The 16,014-nt window shown below is 43.4% G+C and overlaps 1 protein-coding gene across 5 annotated transcripts in view; it reads left to right on the top strand.

Annotated features, from left to right (window-relative positions):
- Nucleotides 1-5,445: 5,445 nt before the first annotated feature.
- The window catches only part of Edrf1 (erythroid differentiation regulatory factor 1), a 35,474-nt gene continuing 24,905 nt past the window's right edge, over nt 5,446-16,014 (top strand). Inside the window, exons 1-8 of one of the 5 annotated variants that reach the window (XR_378229.4) lie at nt 5,446-5,825; nt 6,809-7,017; nt 8,582-8,648; nt 9,196-9,321; nt 11,550-11,674; nt 11,895-12,051; nt 14,892-14,993; nt 15,247-15,368. Coding sequence is in view for 3 of the 5 variants with exons in the window: in XM_006507558.4 (XP_006507621.1) it covers nt 5,715-5,825; nt 6,809-7,017; nt 8,582-8,648; nt 9,196-9,321; nt 11,550-11,674; nt 11,895-12,051; nt 14,892-14,993; nt 15,247-15,368 (1,019 nt within the window). In the remaining 2 variants the exon portion in view is untranslated. The remainder of the gene's footprint in view (nt 5,826-6,808; nt 7,018-8,581; nt 8,649-9,195; nt 9,322-11,549; nt 11,675-11,894; nt 12,052-14,891; nt 14,994-15,246; nt 15,369-16,014) is intronic. The other 4 variants (XM_006507558.4, NM_178115.4, XR_003946434.1 and 1 more) reach the window with 4 other exon arrangements.

Consider the following 16,014-nt stretch of genomic DNA (forward strand, 5'->3'; position numbering starts at 1 on the left):
AAGATCTCTAAAAAGCCTGGTTTTGTCATTGAGTTTAACCTTGCTAGTGCCATCCAACAGACTTCACTTTGTGACAGTGCTGTGTAGTGGTCACTGACAACCAGTGTCCTGCCTTGGGGGGAAGCCTTGTTCTCCCCTACCTCACTAATGCAACAGTTGGTCATGTGATCTTTGTTGTTGTTGTTAAAACAAAGCAAATGGCGGGAGTGCTTGTCACTGACCAAAGGCTTAAGGACTAGCAGCCTGGGTCCTGGATACAGATGACATGGACTCATGGAACTCAAATGCAGCACTGGGTATATTTACAATAAATATTTGGTATATTCTCACTCTACAAATGTTTTCAGTGTTCATCTGAAATTTTGTTTTGACTTACTGGCCTATTTGTTGCCTAGCAACCAACCCTCACATGCAATAAGCACTACTTTCATTGCATATGGAGTCTCTGCCTGGTATGCCACTGACCAGGGCCCGAGCAAGGGTACACATTTAGTAGTATTTCTTTTTGTAGGATGCTGTGGTTCTTCCTGCAATCCCGGGAACTGCCTCTGGAGGTCACTGTCCTAAATTGTGGTTTATAGGCCAATGTGTTCTAGGATTAGCAGTCTGATTAAAAATGTAGAGTTCTTGGGCTAACCCAGAGATATTGATTTCAAAACTGATGGTGGCTTGATAGTCTGCTGTTTAAGCCAGCTATTATGAAACAAACTGAGGTTCTAGCTGGGCACAGTGGCCCAGCACTGGAAAGGCTGACCCAAGAGGATTGAGTTCCAGGCCGGCATAGGCTGTGTAAGGAAACCCTAAGAAAGAACAAAAAACAATGAAACTCTACTGGCCTACATTAGTAGTTTACACCTGAGTAGTAGACCTGAGCACTTGTCCAGCTTTGCTTCTCGTGAAGACTGCACATCTCTCAGTGATGCAATTCTGTTTGTCTTTCTGGATCACGCCACTCTCTTTAAAGAAGGAAGAGGTGGGTCCTGATCATCTCAAATCCAACTTCCAGCTCTGAGCACAATCATGAGTCAGAAGCTCAGGGCTTCCCGTGTTCAGCAAGCAGAGAGTGGGGTTGGCTACGTGTAAGACCCAAGGTAAGCGAGACCCACATTCCAAAACACTACCAAGGGTTAACAGTCTCCAAGGCCAGCATCCTCCGCTAGTTGCACAGCAACTCCAAGGGCACTGGATTCCCCCATTAGACTCAGCAGCACCCACAACTGCTCTCAGCCCTCACACAGTTCTCTTTCTATCAAGGTTTTATAGAGGATTTCTAACTCTGTTTCAAAAAAGTATTGGACAAGCATGAGTCAGCTCTCGGTAATTCTTCCAATTATGAGAGCACCCTGCAGGCACCGAGACATCTCGGCAATGCACCTTTGATTTGAAGGGATCTAGGATCCACAGGGTTACCACAGAGCAGGGCCTATTTTGATGATGGGGCACTAATGAGGAGACTGAGAGAACCACAGAGAACCTCAAGAGCCTGGAGCCTCAGACTGAAGGAAAGAGGGCAGAGGGAAAGCAGTCCTGAGAAGCCTCCCTAGGCCGTGCTGAAGCTGGGGCATAACAACAGCAATGAGGACTGAGGGTGACTGTCCTGGGATGTGAGCCTTGAAATAGCAGCAGGTATCAGGATAAAAGGTTAACTTCCAAAATAAATGAATAAACTACCAGTCTTTTTAAAAAAATAAAGACAATGAAAAGCCAAAAAGTTTACTTCTAAAATAATTTAGTGTTGTCTTTGCTACAATACTTTTCTGGAGGGCTGGAGAGATGCCTCAGTGGTTAGGAGCACTGACTGTTCTTCCAGAGGTTCTGAGTTCAATTTCCAGCAACCACATGGTGGCTCACAACCATCTGTAATAGGATCTGATGCCCACTTCTGGTGTGCCTGGAGATAGCGACAGTGTACTCAAATATATAAAATAAATAAATAAATATTTTAAAAAAACCAGTGAGTAGCAACTTATTATACTATCTGAATAGTGTCTCGTGTTCAATGGGAGTCTGGAGAGGTGGCTCAGTGGTTAGGAGCACTTGTTGCTCCTAAGATAGACTTAGGTTCAATTCCCAGCACCCACATGACTGCCCACAGCCATCTGTAAGTCCAGTTCCAGGGGATGTGACACCCACTTCTGTCCTCTGAGAGCACCAGGCATGCACATGGTGCACATAACATACATACGGATAAAACACTAACACACATAAAAAAATAAATCTAAAAAAAGGAAACATAGTGTTTAATGGAATACATTTGAGGATACATTTTTTTCCAAAACAATATAAAAATATTACATGCTACAAATAACTAGATGCATATTTTTAAAATAATGGTCTCACTGTGTATCTCTGGCCAACCCAGAAATCACTACATATCAGAGGTCTGCCTGCCTCTGCTTCCAGAGTGCTAGAATTAAAAGTATGTGTCACCACCTGGTAACGAAATCAGTCTATTACTGACTAGCATTTCCCTGAGAGACTCATGCATGGTGAGGGAAATTTTGCAAACTACGAAGCTCTAGCTTACAAACCGTTTCAGAACGGCACAAACCGTGCATCAATATTAACTTCAATAATTGATGACACCGGTGCTACACTACATTGAGCTACTTTATAAGACATTTTTAGCCTGGATTTTGAGTATTAAAATATTTTTGAGTGAACTACATTGTTTTTTGTGTTTCCAACATTTTGAAAGCACTTTAAAATTGACAGTACCAGTCAATTTCCCCTACATTGCCTAAGGGCTTAAACAGCTCGGTTTGCAGGTGCAGAGCCTGCTGCTGGTGAAAAGGCTGATCAGACAGAACGAAGGCCTTTGAGTCCAAAGGCGGCAAGGGAGGCAGATTCAAACGTTGTTTTCTCGTGTGTGACAAACACAGGATAAAGCTGTACAAGTATAAGGGACCAAGGATGTGTGTGAAGAAAACGTGGGGTGTATCAGAAAGGACTTATTAGAGTGACCTGAGCGGAATCTACAAGATGCGCAGGAGTAAGCTAGGGAACTCAGAGAAGGAATCCTAAGCACAAGAAAAGCACCAGCAACTTAGAGCTGTGGTGGCACACAGTAAGTTAGTCATCCACTCCACATGTGTATCCTAAGCAAAGAGGCCATGAGGCACTGAGACGGGAAACACGAGAGCTCAAAGCCAATGCGACTGTCCAGGGAGGCATGTGTGACAGAGACCATCCCAAGGAGACGTATGTTAGGCAAATTCTGGCAGCTGTTCTTGTCCTAACGTTTGAATGATGGGAGGAGTGATCTGTTTCCTCACAACACTGGATTTCAATCACTTACATTAGAGGCAGTGATGATAACTTTTAGAAGCCTACAGCATGTGTTTGATTATGGGGGAAAGGCTCTTAGAGCTGGAGGAATGTATAAACTTTATGTAACCCAGATGTGCCTGGTTTCTCCAGGCCTCAGGGATCACTCTCCTCTCCCAACTAAATTAGTCCCTGCCTGTGTGTGGCTTCTTGAAACCCAGCCCCTGGCCAGACCTTCCTCCATAAGTCTGGGGGCGGCGGGGGGGGGGGGGGGGGGGGAGGGGGGAGGGGGGAGGGAGCTTGATTGGCTTGCCGGAGCCCTGAGCTCTCATGAGCCCCTTGGTGTTGTCAGACTCCTGTTCTGTATACCGAGCTCTCACTTCTGCTTCCTTCATTTCTCCTTTTTGTAGGGTACTAGTAGCACATTTTCCTACTAAGCATCATTAAAAAGGATCCACATGTTAGCATCTCAAGAAATTTGTACAATATTTGAGTCCCGAAGAAAAAAAAACCCACTACTATACTACCTCAGTAAATTCTTACTGATACATCGTTATTAATAAATGACAAAACTGTAAGGTTATCAGAACCTAACTTATATTTGTAGAAGTGTTAATAAAATTAAATATGAAACAAGAAAGAAAAATAGAAAAATGTTAGACTAAATGTAAATCATTTCTTTCTTACATGAATCTGTTCATTTAGAGACACAAAAACAACCAGAGATTTCCATTTCAGAAACAGATGGATTTTCAAATTGGGACCATATTACTTTTTAAATATTTGCTTATCATTTAACATACTATGATGTGCAATTTAATTTTTAAAAATATTCCTGTAAAAAAAAATATTCCTGTAACGTGAGTTAATGGATATACAGGGTTTATTTTTAAGTACTCAAAGTTTAATCTTTTTGTGTTAGCTACATAGGTCTTATTCAGATCTCTGTATTATTATTGTGTGTGTGTTCATGCCACAGGACATGTGACGGCCAGAGGGGAGCTTTCCAGAGTCAGTTCTCTCCTTCTACAGTGGGGTCCAGGGATGACATGGAACTCGGGCCCTCAGTTTTGTTTGGCACAAGCTTTTATGTGACGAGCCTGCTAGCCTCTGATGTAATAAACAACGAAAAGGACAAAACAAACAAACAAACAAACAAACAAAAACTGGCTCTAAATACAGAGTAGTTTAAAAAAAAATCACAAAACATGCTTTAAAGTAAGGATCTGCAAAATATGCACCAAAAAGTTAATTCATAAAAATGTCTTGTTTTGCATGAAAGCAATTTGCAGACTGCATCTGCTTTCTCCGAGAACTCCTAAAGTTTTTCAGTTACTGGGTTTTTAGAGACTAAGGAAAATTATAACCTGGCATGGCTAAATAATTGCAAAGGCCAAAACACTGAAAACTGAAAACGTATACCTCCGTCCTGGCTCAGCCATTAGGAGCACTTTCTGCTCTTGCAGAGGACACAGCTTAGCACCCACAGCCCACAACTCCCAACTGCGTGTAACTCCCGTTCCAGGAGATCTGATGCCCTCTTCTGGTTTCTGCGGGCACTGCATGCACACACGCAGCCAAAGCACTCAAAACACATTTAAAAAAAAAAAAAAAAAAAAAAAAAACCCAAAACGTAATACCTCGACATAAAACAAAACCTTTTACCTCAAATATATATGTTTTATGAGGAATGTAGCAGTTTGTCTGTTATTGGGTGCAGGGTGGAAATGTAGCTCCGAGTGCTTGCCTAGCCTACACGAAGCCCTGGGTTCCATCCTCGGGCAGAAAGAAACCCCAGCCCTCGGGAGCTGGAGGCAGAGTGTCAAGTTCAAGGTCACTCTCGGCTATTTTGCGAGTTCGAAACCAGCCAGGGCTGCATGAGCGCTGCCTAGAAACCGATTAAACAGACTGATGGCTTCTCTCTCCTTGCTTCAGCCCCACTGATCTGAGGGTGCTGAGACCCACGGAGGTCCCCGCGCGTGTGCAACTCGGAGAAGCCCCAAGAGAGCGGCCGCCTGCGAGGGCCTTGATGCCACCAGCTTTGATTACGCGAATACCCAAGGCGGCACCGCCCCACCCCAGCCACCGCGACTTTGACTCAAGTCTCATTAACTGTTTGCCAACAAAGACCGGCCACGAGCGAGGGGGAGGAGCCCGGGAGGCGTGTATCGCGAGAAGTGTCCGCCCTAATGGTGTGACAGGCAACGGCGTGCGGCAGCTCCTGCCCGGACCGCGAAGGAGGAGCCAGAGCCGGAGGACGGGCTGGACCTTTGGGTGAATCTCGCGAGATTTCATCGCGCTACCTCGAGCTCTTCCTGGCAGCCGCCGGAAGTGCGAGCCGCTGAGTGTCCGAGTCGCTCGCTCTGAGGTTCTCCTGCGACTCTGGGCCCGCGTTCCTGTCGCCGCCTCCAGGGCTCGCGCGTCTGGTCGCCTCCCCAGGGTCGGAAATGATGGGGGACCCCAAGGAAGCAGGAGCCGAGGCTTCTCCTTCAGGGGCGGCCGCCCGAGGAGGGCTCAGCCTCCTGTCCCAGGCGGACTCCGAGGAGCCTTCTGCACAGGTGAGAGGCGGCGGCGGCGGAGCGCGACCTGCAGGGGCTTGGGGGGTTTGCGGGCCTGGGAGGGGGACGTGGGGCTTCTGGAACTTTCTTCCACGCCTCCTTAGCACCTCTAGTACGGAATGAATCACCAGGCGAGCCTGTCGTCGGGTGTGCAGGCAGGCGTTTGCTTGCAATGCGCAACACCCCTGGCTTCGCACTCGGCGCCAGTGGACGGGCTATAGAGTGTGTGTGTGTCACAGCCCGCCGAAGGCAGGCAGAGGAGAGAGGGACGGACCCAGGGAGGGCACAGAGAATTTGCAACGCCTGGAAGGGTTCTCGAAGGAGAGTCGAACAGCGGGTCCAGACATTGAGCATGCCCGGGTGGGTGTAGGGTCAGCTACGGAGCTAATGTAGAATGGGATGCGATGAGCTTACCGATCAATCGCTGTGTGTTTGGTAAAAATAAACACGTCCTGCAAATGACGTTTGTCATTGACTTATGCTACTTAAAAATATTCCATTAGAACCGTACAGAAGTCTTGCTCGTTTTACATGCGGTTGACAGGACACAGTTGAGCGCACTTAGTTTCTGAGTCTACATTTTTCTGTGACTCATCGTACCGGGTTGAGTCTTGGCTGGTGTGGAACTGGTTATGCAGACCGGGCAGTCAAGCTGGACGTAGACCTTGCACTGGCCCTTGTGCCTCTGCCTCCAGAGTGCTTGAAGCTTGTGTTTGCAACTACTATGCCCAGATTTTTAAAAAGCAGGTTGGTTGGCCCCTGTCCACTTCTTGATTGATCCTTTTTTTTTTTTTTTTTTTTTTTAGTTTCGTGAAAAACAGCTAAGTAAGCGTAATTTAAGCTTGTTTATTAAGTGTTAGAGCTGACACGCAGCTGAGGCTCCTTGTGAATCCTGATTTGGTGGGTTCTTAATTCATTTTTATGAAAGTGAGATTGTCGTTCCTGGCAGTGTTCATTAAAGCTTCATTCCATATGTTATTTAGGGATCGGCCTTATTTCTTGGAGGCAACGAAGTGAAAAGCAGAGCTGTGGTAAAATACTCTTCTGCCCCTCCTCGAACAGCGTTTGCACGTCTCGAAGAAAAAACAGACTTGAAACTCCCACCTGCCAACTGGTTACGAGAGAGTGCCAAACTAGGGCCAGCAGGAACCACCATTCTTGGCAATAGTAAGAAAAGCAAGCCGTTTTCAAGGTAAATTTTAATCGCTGGCATTTCTTTCCCTCCCTCTCAACCCCGGCTCGAAGCTCTGAAAGCTGCTTCGCAGTTCAATTGGAGATGCATGTTCACTTGCTCAGATATTTTTAGTAAAAGAATATAGTTGTCATCCAAAGTCCATGGTACAGTAAGAAGATTTCAGAGGTACATGCTTTCTTCCAGGCTGCAGCATGTCACGATAACGTGTACACGTTGACTGCTCATCAGCTGTTTTAGCCTGTTGTGTCTGCTTTCATATGTGCAAATAGGATGGTATGCGAGGGGCAAGACTTAAGCTGCTGCTCGGCTTGCCCTTTGGAGTGTTTATTAAATATGATGGAGTATTTGGAAAAGCCTGAGGTTTAAAACCCCAAATGCTGGGTAACCTACACCCTTGACCCACACTGGAAATTCTACTGGTGGTTTTTAAAGTTGTGAGTATTTGGGAGTCTTATGCTGTGTCTATATTCTTGTAGGCTGTTTTAACCGTGTTTTCTTTTTCCTCCCCTGAATGATTGGACTTAAAACATTTTTATATAACTTATATAAAACTTTATATAACACAGAAAGAGCCACAAATGCATTAATACCCTGAGCTAGTAGTTTAGAGATTATCCTAGTGCCTCAAAAGGTAATAGCTTTGCTTACAAGTTGATGTAGCATTTTTGATACTGTGAAAAGTCTGAAAATGACCACATATTTCGACTATTTTAAAAATGGCTTAATTGTATTAAATGTGGTGAGTTGGTTTCAGTAGTTGTGCTAGATTTTTTTCTTTTTTAATATTTATTTATGTATTATATATAAGTACACTGTAGCTGTCTTCAGATACACCAGAAGAGGGCATCAGATCTCATTACAGATGGTTGTGAGCTATCATGTGGTTGCTGGGAATTGAACTCAGGATCTTTGGAAGAGCAGTCAGTGCTCTTAGCCATTGAGCCATCTCTCCAGCCCTAAGATAGACACTATTAACTGTTTGTACATGAGAAATGAAGGCTAACCTACTTGCCCAGAGCAGATAGAAAATCATACATGCATATGCAGTCCTGATTAAATGTCCTGACTCTGCCACCTACTAAGGGGAAAATGGTGACATCCGTTGCTTTGCAACCTTATAGATGAACTTGGTGATTTGAATGAGTTAGGTGCTTACCAGTTTTTCATTTTCTCTTTAAGCTGAGTTGATTTTAGGTACAATTTTTTTTCTTTTATTGATGTTATATCTTTATATGTTATATCCATACATGTTAACATATTTTTCTCATTTTGTTTTTCTTCATATGTGGAATTAAATCTTGAACTGTTTTGCATCAGAGAGGTTAAGGGTTTATGCTCACACTGACTGCTTTTTGCAGTTCTTACTGTCTCACTAAGTTGAAGATGCATTTTAAAGATGTGCTTCATTTTCTGTGTACCTAAGAAGAAATGAGAAGTTGGCAGCCAGATGGCAGTGGACTTCTTGATTTCCAAATGTGAGGTGTGCATGTCCTAGAAGCAGTAGACAGTTTTACTCTGTTCAGCCTTCCATCTGTGGCCTCTTCCTTCCTTCCTTCCGTAGTTTCGGCATGGCGTATGACTTCATTGACTCGGTGGGAAATGATGTGGATGTCGTCTCCGACTCAGAAGTGAGTGTTTTCACGGTGACTTTGGGGATATGCAGTGCCGCAGGGGAGGGGAGGAGGATGTTAAAACGTGTTATGCTTTACAGTCTTGCTATCAGCAATGGAATAAGACAAAGTTATGTAATTATTCAATACCTATGTTTGCTTTAAAAATGCTTTTTATCTCCTCTAAGAGGAGGATACAATTCCAAAACAGTGGGACTAATAAAAAATATGAATACTGTTGGTTGTATTTTAACAGTAATAATTGAATATGTTTAGAGTTATTCTGTGTCTATTACCATTTGAGAATTTAAAATGGTATACTAGTAGCTGTTGTCCTCCATCCCTATAAAAAGGAATTGTACTGTAATAGAATATGTAATAGTGTTGGGCTGCACTTACATTGACAGTGTAACTCAGAGTTTAAAGCTCTGCCCTCTATATGATTATTATTACGAAAAGTCTAGTTTGTGTAACCTTAAATAAGGCTTATTAAACTTCAGATTGAATGAAGTTAAACTCCATAAATTCTGGGTGATACTAATGGGGCCTCTCTAACTCTCTTAAGAACATAAAAAAGCTCCTGAAGATTCCCTACAGCAAGTCCCACGTGAGCATGGCTGTGCACCGCATAGGAAGGACCCTCTTACTAGATGAGCTGGACATTCAAGAACTCTTTATGAGGTCATCTCAGGTAACTACTTCATGCAAAAATCATTTAGAAAAGCACTCTCTTAATATGAAAGTGTGGTTTTGTTTTAAGGAAATGCCAGAGTCGGGCTAAGAGCACTTGCTGGGCAAGCACAAGGACCTGAGTCAGATTCCCAGACCTTGTCTAAAAAGCAGAGCATAGTCATGCAGGCCTGGAGCCCCATTACTGTGGGGAGCTGGAGATAGGATGGCTAGGGCTTGCTAGCTTGGCAGGAACCGGATCAGGAATGACAAAAAACAACCTTGGGGTACAGCGAGATAGATGGTGATAGAGCAGGACACCTGACAACCTCATCTGACATCCAAAACAGACCTGCACGCCTGAGCATCAAACACACGCATATGTACATATTCATACTTAAAACAGTTTTTTTTTAATGCCAAATTGGAATTGTAGCTGAGTACTTCAGCAATAAAGAAATGAGCTGTTTGATCAGAGACTTAAAAATAGAGAAAAGCTTTGTTAAAGACAAAGCATCTGGTCATGGTTGGTGGAATGCAACCAACCTCAGGCTGAGGAGACAGAAGCAAGAGTGAATCTCGAGTTCAAGGCCAGTCTGCTGTATGTAGAGTTCTAGGACAGCTGGGCCTATATAGAGAGTCTTTAAAGGGGGGTGAGGGGGGAGAGAAAAGAACAGAGAAGAAACTTCGTATAATTTTTAGGTGCATGATGGACACATCTGTGAACCACATGGCATGCCTAATAACTAGGGAGGCCAGAAGAGGGTGCTGGATCATACAGATATTTGTGAGCTACCACTTGGGTACTGGGAACCAAACCCAGGTCCTCTGGAAGATCAGTCAGTGCTCTAAACCATTGAGCCATCTCTCCAAACCCATTTTTTTTTTAAGCTGAATGTAAAACCAGGATTCTGTCTTTAAAAGGATGAAGTCAGTTTTTAAAAGAAAGGATTGGTAAATCTGTGAGATTAAAGGAACTAATTGTTTTTGAAAATTCTTTTAATGTCTATTATAGACATACTCTGGAAACATGGCTGGCCGAAACGTAAACAACGTTAAAGAGCTGTTCCTATGAGTATAACTAATTATACGAGTTGATTTCTAGCTTCTCAGGCTGCTGGTCCGTAGATGCTTTCCCCCAGGTGATAAGGACAGTTGTGACTTCTCTAGGCCTACTTGATGCTTGCCTTCCTGGGCTGCTGACAAGTACTTGATGGTTCTGCCTGTCTGTACTACCTTTTAAATATTCCTACACAGTGCTATTTTTGCTTGAACCTATCTTCATGCATGATAGATAAGTGTTCTGTCACTGAACTGTACCCATGAACACCTCTTTCCCCAGACAGGGTCTTGCTAATTGCCCAGGCTGGCCTCTAACTCACATTGTAGTTCACCCAGGTCTTAAACTTGTAATTCACCTGCTTCAGTCTCCAGGTAGCTGCGATGACAGACCTGCCTACCAGTCCTAACTTCTCCAATGCTTGGATAACAAAAAATAAGTTACAAGAAATTAATTTGATAATATAGTTTCTTTAGAAAGCAACACAGTGCAGCTTGTGTGTCCTGTACTTGGTCAGATCTTAGGGTGACAGTGAACAAGTCACAGCCCTTGCTCCTTAGTTCAGTGTGGTTGTTGAGACACACATAGGTACTTTGATTAAAGTGTAAAGCGGGGCCTTCCTCGGGCAGCTGAGAAGGTACTGTAGGAAAGGATTTCCTCTCCAGGCCTAGCTAGAAGAGAAACGTAGGAGATTCTTAGATGTGAATTGGGTGCAGAAAAATCAAAGTGTTCTTTCTATTGTTCTTCCTATAAGTGCATGCTCATGAAACAATCTGTAGAAACTAAAGAATATCTGCTTTTAGCTGAGAGCATTGGGTGAGTGAGAATCGGTGTCTTGCTTGTCACAGAGAGGAAACATCCAGCAGAAGAGCAGGAGGGACGTGAGTGTTGTTCTGGGTGGGTGCAGAAGCTCCATCCTGTCACCCTGTCACAGCACAACTCCTTAGAGCCAGGGTGAGACTCTGCTTCCCTCATGATGACCGAAAAGTAAAGAGAGAGAGAAGGGGCCAGGAGTGCAGGATCCTTTCAAGGCCACACCTCCAGAGACCTAGCTTCCTTCCTCTAAGCTCTGCCTTCTAGAGGTTCCTCGGTATCTTAGAAACACCATTGGCTGTGGGCTGAGCTTTCAACACAGTGTCCAGTATTCATCACACGTGTGCATATTTGTTCGGTAATGTCTCGTTATTCAGACTGGTGATTGGACATGGTTGAAAGAGTTCTATCAAAGACTGATCGATCAGAAGTGGCAGAGGAAGAAGAAAAGCAAGGAGCACTGGTATCAGAAGGCTATTCTTTCCAAGTTCTTGTACTACAGGTATTTGACTACTGTTTATCTTTGTCTTAGGAAAAATCAGATTCTGTCCTAAAATTTACAGTTTGAATAGGGTAAAATTTGCAGTTGAAGTTTTGCTTTGTTAACACTAACTATGTTTCTTATAGACAAGATGCATGCTTGATTATAGAGTCTGTTTTATACAGACAGGTAGGCTGTAGTATGATGTGTCACGTTTTCCTCTCTATTTCCGGTTGACTAGCATCAATGGTGATGGAGCTGCGCAGCCTGTCCCGTCTCCTGCAGAACAAGAAGAGTCATCGAGTTCTCAGCAGACACATGAGTCTGAAGGGGCCGCCTGGCCTGCTCCCTTTGAAATGCCCTCTTCCGTGTCTGAGGATCCCAGTGCTTCCAGTCAGGTTTGTCAGTCCTTGGATCTGATTCTGTGAACTCACTCAGGAGAGCAGAGCTGAACTAAGCAGGTGATGAAGAAGGGTGAGGGGTATTCACTCAGCCTCATCTCAGGGTTAGAAACAAAAATGCATTTAGCTTTCCACAGTAGAATATCCAGCAGTTAACATGAATCAGGGTTAGATTAAATAACACAAAATATTTTAAAGTAGTCAACTGATTTTTTTTTTCTCTTAAAATTGAGTACGACTGAATGTAAAGTGTATTTTTAACTCTAGATATGTACTAAGTACCTGTCATGCATTGAGTGATAGGTGTGCCTATAATTTAGGTTGTTTGGCCTAAATTGGATGATGTTCCTCCTGGAAAATGGATTTGGCCCCACATTATCATATAAAGATTTTTAAATATTTTTATTTTATATATATGGGTATTTTGCCTGCATGCACAGATCTATGTGCCAAATGCATGTCTGATATGATAGATCTCCTGAAACTAGAGTTCCAGGCAGTTGTGAGTTCCCATGTGGGGTTCTGGGAATTGAACCAGGGTCCTCTAGAGTAGCAGGAAAGTGTTCTTGACTGCTTAGCCATCCCTCTAAGTCTATGTGACGAAAGAATAGACTGTTGTCTATTTTATTTATGTTTATTTTATGAATATGGGTGTTTGCCTGCCTGCATCTCTGAGTAGTACCGTGTGCATGTCTGGTGCCTACTGAGGCCACAAAAGAGTATTCAGTCTCCTGGAGCTAGCGTTAACTGACACTTGGGAGCTGCCGTGTCCATCCTGGAAATTGGAGCCAGTGCTCTTAGCCATCCCTTCAGCCCCTAGTTACTTGTTTTTAACTTACTCTGTCTTCCGTAGGATGAAATAACACTGTAGATGCTAATTTGTGGCATTTCTGTTTTTAGGAAGATACACTAAAATGAGTCAAAAGAAATAAAAGTAGACCTTTTTACCCAAACCAGGCACTATTGTGGATGCTGACAGGAGCCTAAGAGAGCTGTCTCCTGAGAGGCTCTGCCAGTGCCTGACAAACGCAGAAGTAGATGCTCACAGGCATCCATTGGACTGAGCACAGGGTCCCCAATGAAGGAGCTAGAGAAAGGACCCAAGGAGCTGAAGGGGTTTGCAGTCCCATAGGAGGAACAACAGTGTGAACCAACCAGTACCCCCCAGAGCTCCCAGGGACTCAACCACCAACCAAAGAGTACACATGGAGGGACCCATAGCTCCAACCACAGAGGATGGCCTTGTGGGACATCAATGAGAGGAGAGGCTCTTGGTCTTGTGAAGGCTCGGTGTCCCAGTGTAGGGGAATGCCAGGAGTGGGTGGGTTAGCAAGGAGATGGGGGGTGGGATAGGGGGGTTTTCGGAGGGGAAATGAGGAAAGGGGATAACATTTGAAATGTAAATAAAGAAAATATCTAATAAAGCATTTTTCCAAAGGGAAAAAAAGTAAACCTTCTAACTTGGTAAATTGGGTTTTTGTCTCGCTGTATATTGTCATGGACTGAACATGAATTCAGTCAGATTGGCTCAGTCTTTACACATAACAGACTTGTAAAAAATTAGCACATCTAACTTGCTTTTATTTTTTTTAAAAAAAAGGCTAACTTGATTTTAATTTTAGAGATTTTAAAGTAGAGAAGGCATTCCATAAAAGTACGTATTTAAATTTGAGGTGTTTGGTTTTTCCCCAAAGAGAAAACATCAAAGGAAGGAGGTGCTTAATATGCAAGTCACTTAGTGGTTACAGGAAGAAGTAGAGGCGTATCGTTTTGTATTCGGTACTTGATGTGTTTTATTGCATGTGGCTGTCTGTAACCAGAGGATTCTTAGAACTCACATTACAGTGGCTAGAACAGTGGCTGCGTAGGTAAGCTCACACTGCTCTTGAAGGTCTGCATTCCATACCATCACCCACGTTGGGCAGCTTGCAAATGCTTTAACTCCAGCTCCAGGGGAGCCTTTGTGTTCCTCTAAGTCAGTGGACTGAGATAGTTCTGTGAAGGCAGCAGCAGGTCCATGTGTGCATCTCAAGGCCAAAGGAAGAGCATCAATGTTCTTGGTGACAGCTGCCTAGCGGCTGCAGTGCTGTGGTGTGGCATACTGTGTTCACCCAAAATGTGGGTATTTTCTAATGTAGTCCAGATTCTGGGAAGAAGAAAAGGATAGGGCTACAAAAAAAGACCCTGTCTCAAAAGAAGGAAGAAGTAGTTTCAATATTAAAAAATGGGAGGACATTGGATTATACAGAGAGGGAGGTAGATTTTTCTAATTTAATACCATTTAAAATATTTGGATTTTGTGTTGTTTGGTTTTGTTTGGTTTTTAGAACACTGGTGGGAATGATGTTCAATAGACATTAATCTTCAAAAGCAGGTTTTTGGCAGGCAGCAGATTTTCACACTAATTGGAAAGTTCTCTAGGGTTTAGGATTCTGTGACGCTCACATAGGACATTCTCAACTGGAGACTGTGGAAGGTGAAGGTTGTTTTAAACTGTGGCTGAGGTGCCTGGTGTTTTAGTTCAGTAGAGATCTGCTGGGCTTCCAGAGAGTGGTAATCAAACTTACCAAAAACCAAGGAATGAAAAGTGATTCTTTGAAAGATCTTTAAACCCATCTCATTTAAGATATGGATTTGATTGGCTTGCAGCCACTGTGGGAAATCAGAGCTAAAGCAAGCCACACCCCATGAGTTATGAACACCGTGCATTGTACTGGCTAATTCATACAGGTAGATTGGGATATGTGTTCTTGTGCGTGGGTGATAGTTCTGTAAGCATAGGTCAATTGTAAGACGTGTTGGCAGCACAGTCACTCCTTATCTTGCACTTTCCACAGGGCAGGGAGCCTCTTGAGCCCTCATGCATAGTGGGGCATGTGGCCTCAGCACCTAAAGAGCAAAACCTTACTACTTTGTTCAATGACGGGGAGAACAGTCAGGTATGCTTTCCATGTGCCCATCTGCGACAACTGATCCCAGTCCACTTCATCCTTTGAGAACTAGTCTCAGTTGGAACTGATAGGGAATAATTCCACTTGGTCTTCAAAATTGCTTTGTAAACATCTCTGTCTTACAGCTCTCGGGAATTGACCTTGTCTCCTTTGCTTCTTCTTTTCTGGTGTTTCTTTGGATTATGGGGGGAAATTGTTAATCTGTTGTTGTTATTATAATCTATCCTGTTTTAAATTAAAGGGTCTTAAAAATGATTTCGTCCGGAATATCCTGTGGACTTTTGAAGATATTCATATGCTAGTTGGGTCTAACATGCCTATATTTGGTGGAGGCAGATATCCAGCAGTTAGCTTACGTCTCAGGTAAACCACCTTATGCCCCCTTGTGCTTTTTTTTTTTTTTTTATAAACAAGCTTCCTTTAAAGTGAAACGTCTCATTAACTCTTCTCTGGCTGTTGGTTTGTCCTTTCCCCACCCCACCCCCCCTTCTTCCTCCTGCCAACGAGATGGCCACAGTAAAAAAGAAACAGATGCTGAGAGCCTAGTAAACAGGTGTTTATTCTGATCCTGATTGAAAGACCAGACTGTGGACCTGGTTTCGTCTTATGTTTGAGGCTATAACTACTAAAACTAGAAGAGTTAATGTAATTGCTTGAGGTGGTTGACCAACTTCCCCTTAAGTAATTGTAAACATTTTCTTATCACTCGCTCCATGCTCATTCACCAACGTCAGGTCTGACTTGGGCATATTATTATTATTATTATTATTATTATTACTTATGTGGTCAGTGTTTCCTTGGCATGTGTGAGGAGCATGCAGGGAGCTCAGTCAGGTCATCATACCACCTTCTATTTGTACTGAGAACTTAGCAATGCCTGTTAGAAATGCAAAGTTTTTGGAAAGATTTTAGACATAACACAACTACTGAGCTATGTATGGGTCTTCAGATTAGAAAGTGTCTATGGCATTCTCTGTCTAGAGAGAAAAGAGTAGAATATTTAAATAGG

The sequence above is a fragment of the Mus musculus genome, chromosome 7 (genome assembly GCF_000001635.26).
Source record: "Mus musculus strain C57BL/6J chromosome 7, GRCm38.p6 C57BL/6J".
NCBI lineage: Eukaryota > Metazoa > Chordata > Mammalia > Rodentia > Muridae > Mus > Mus musculus.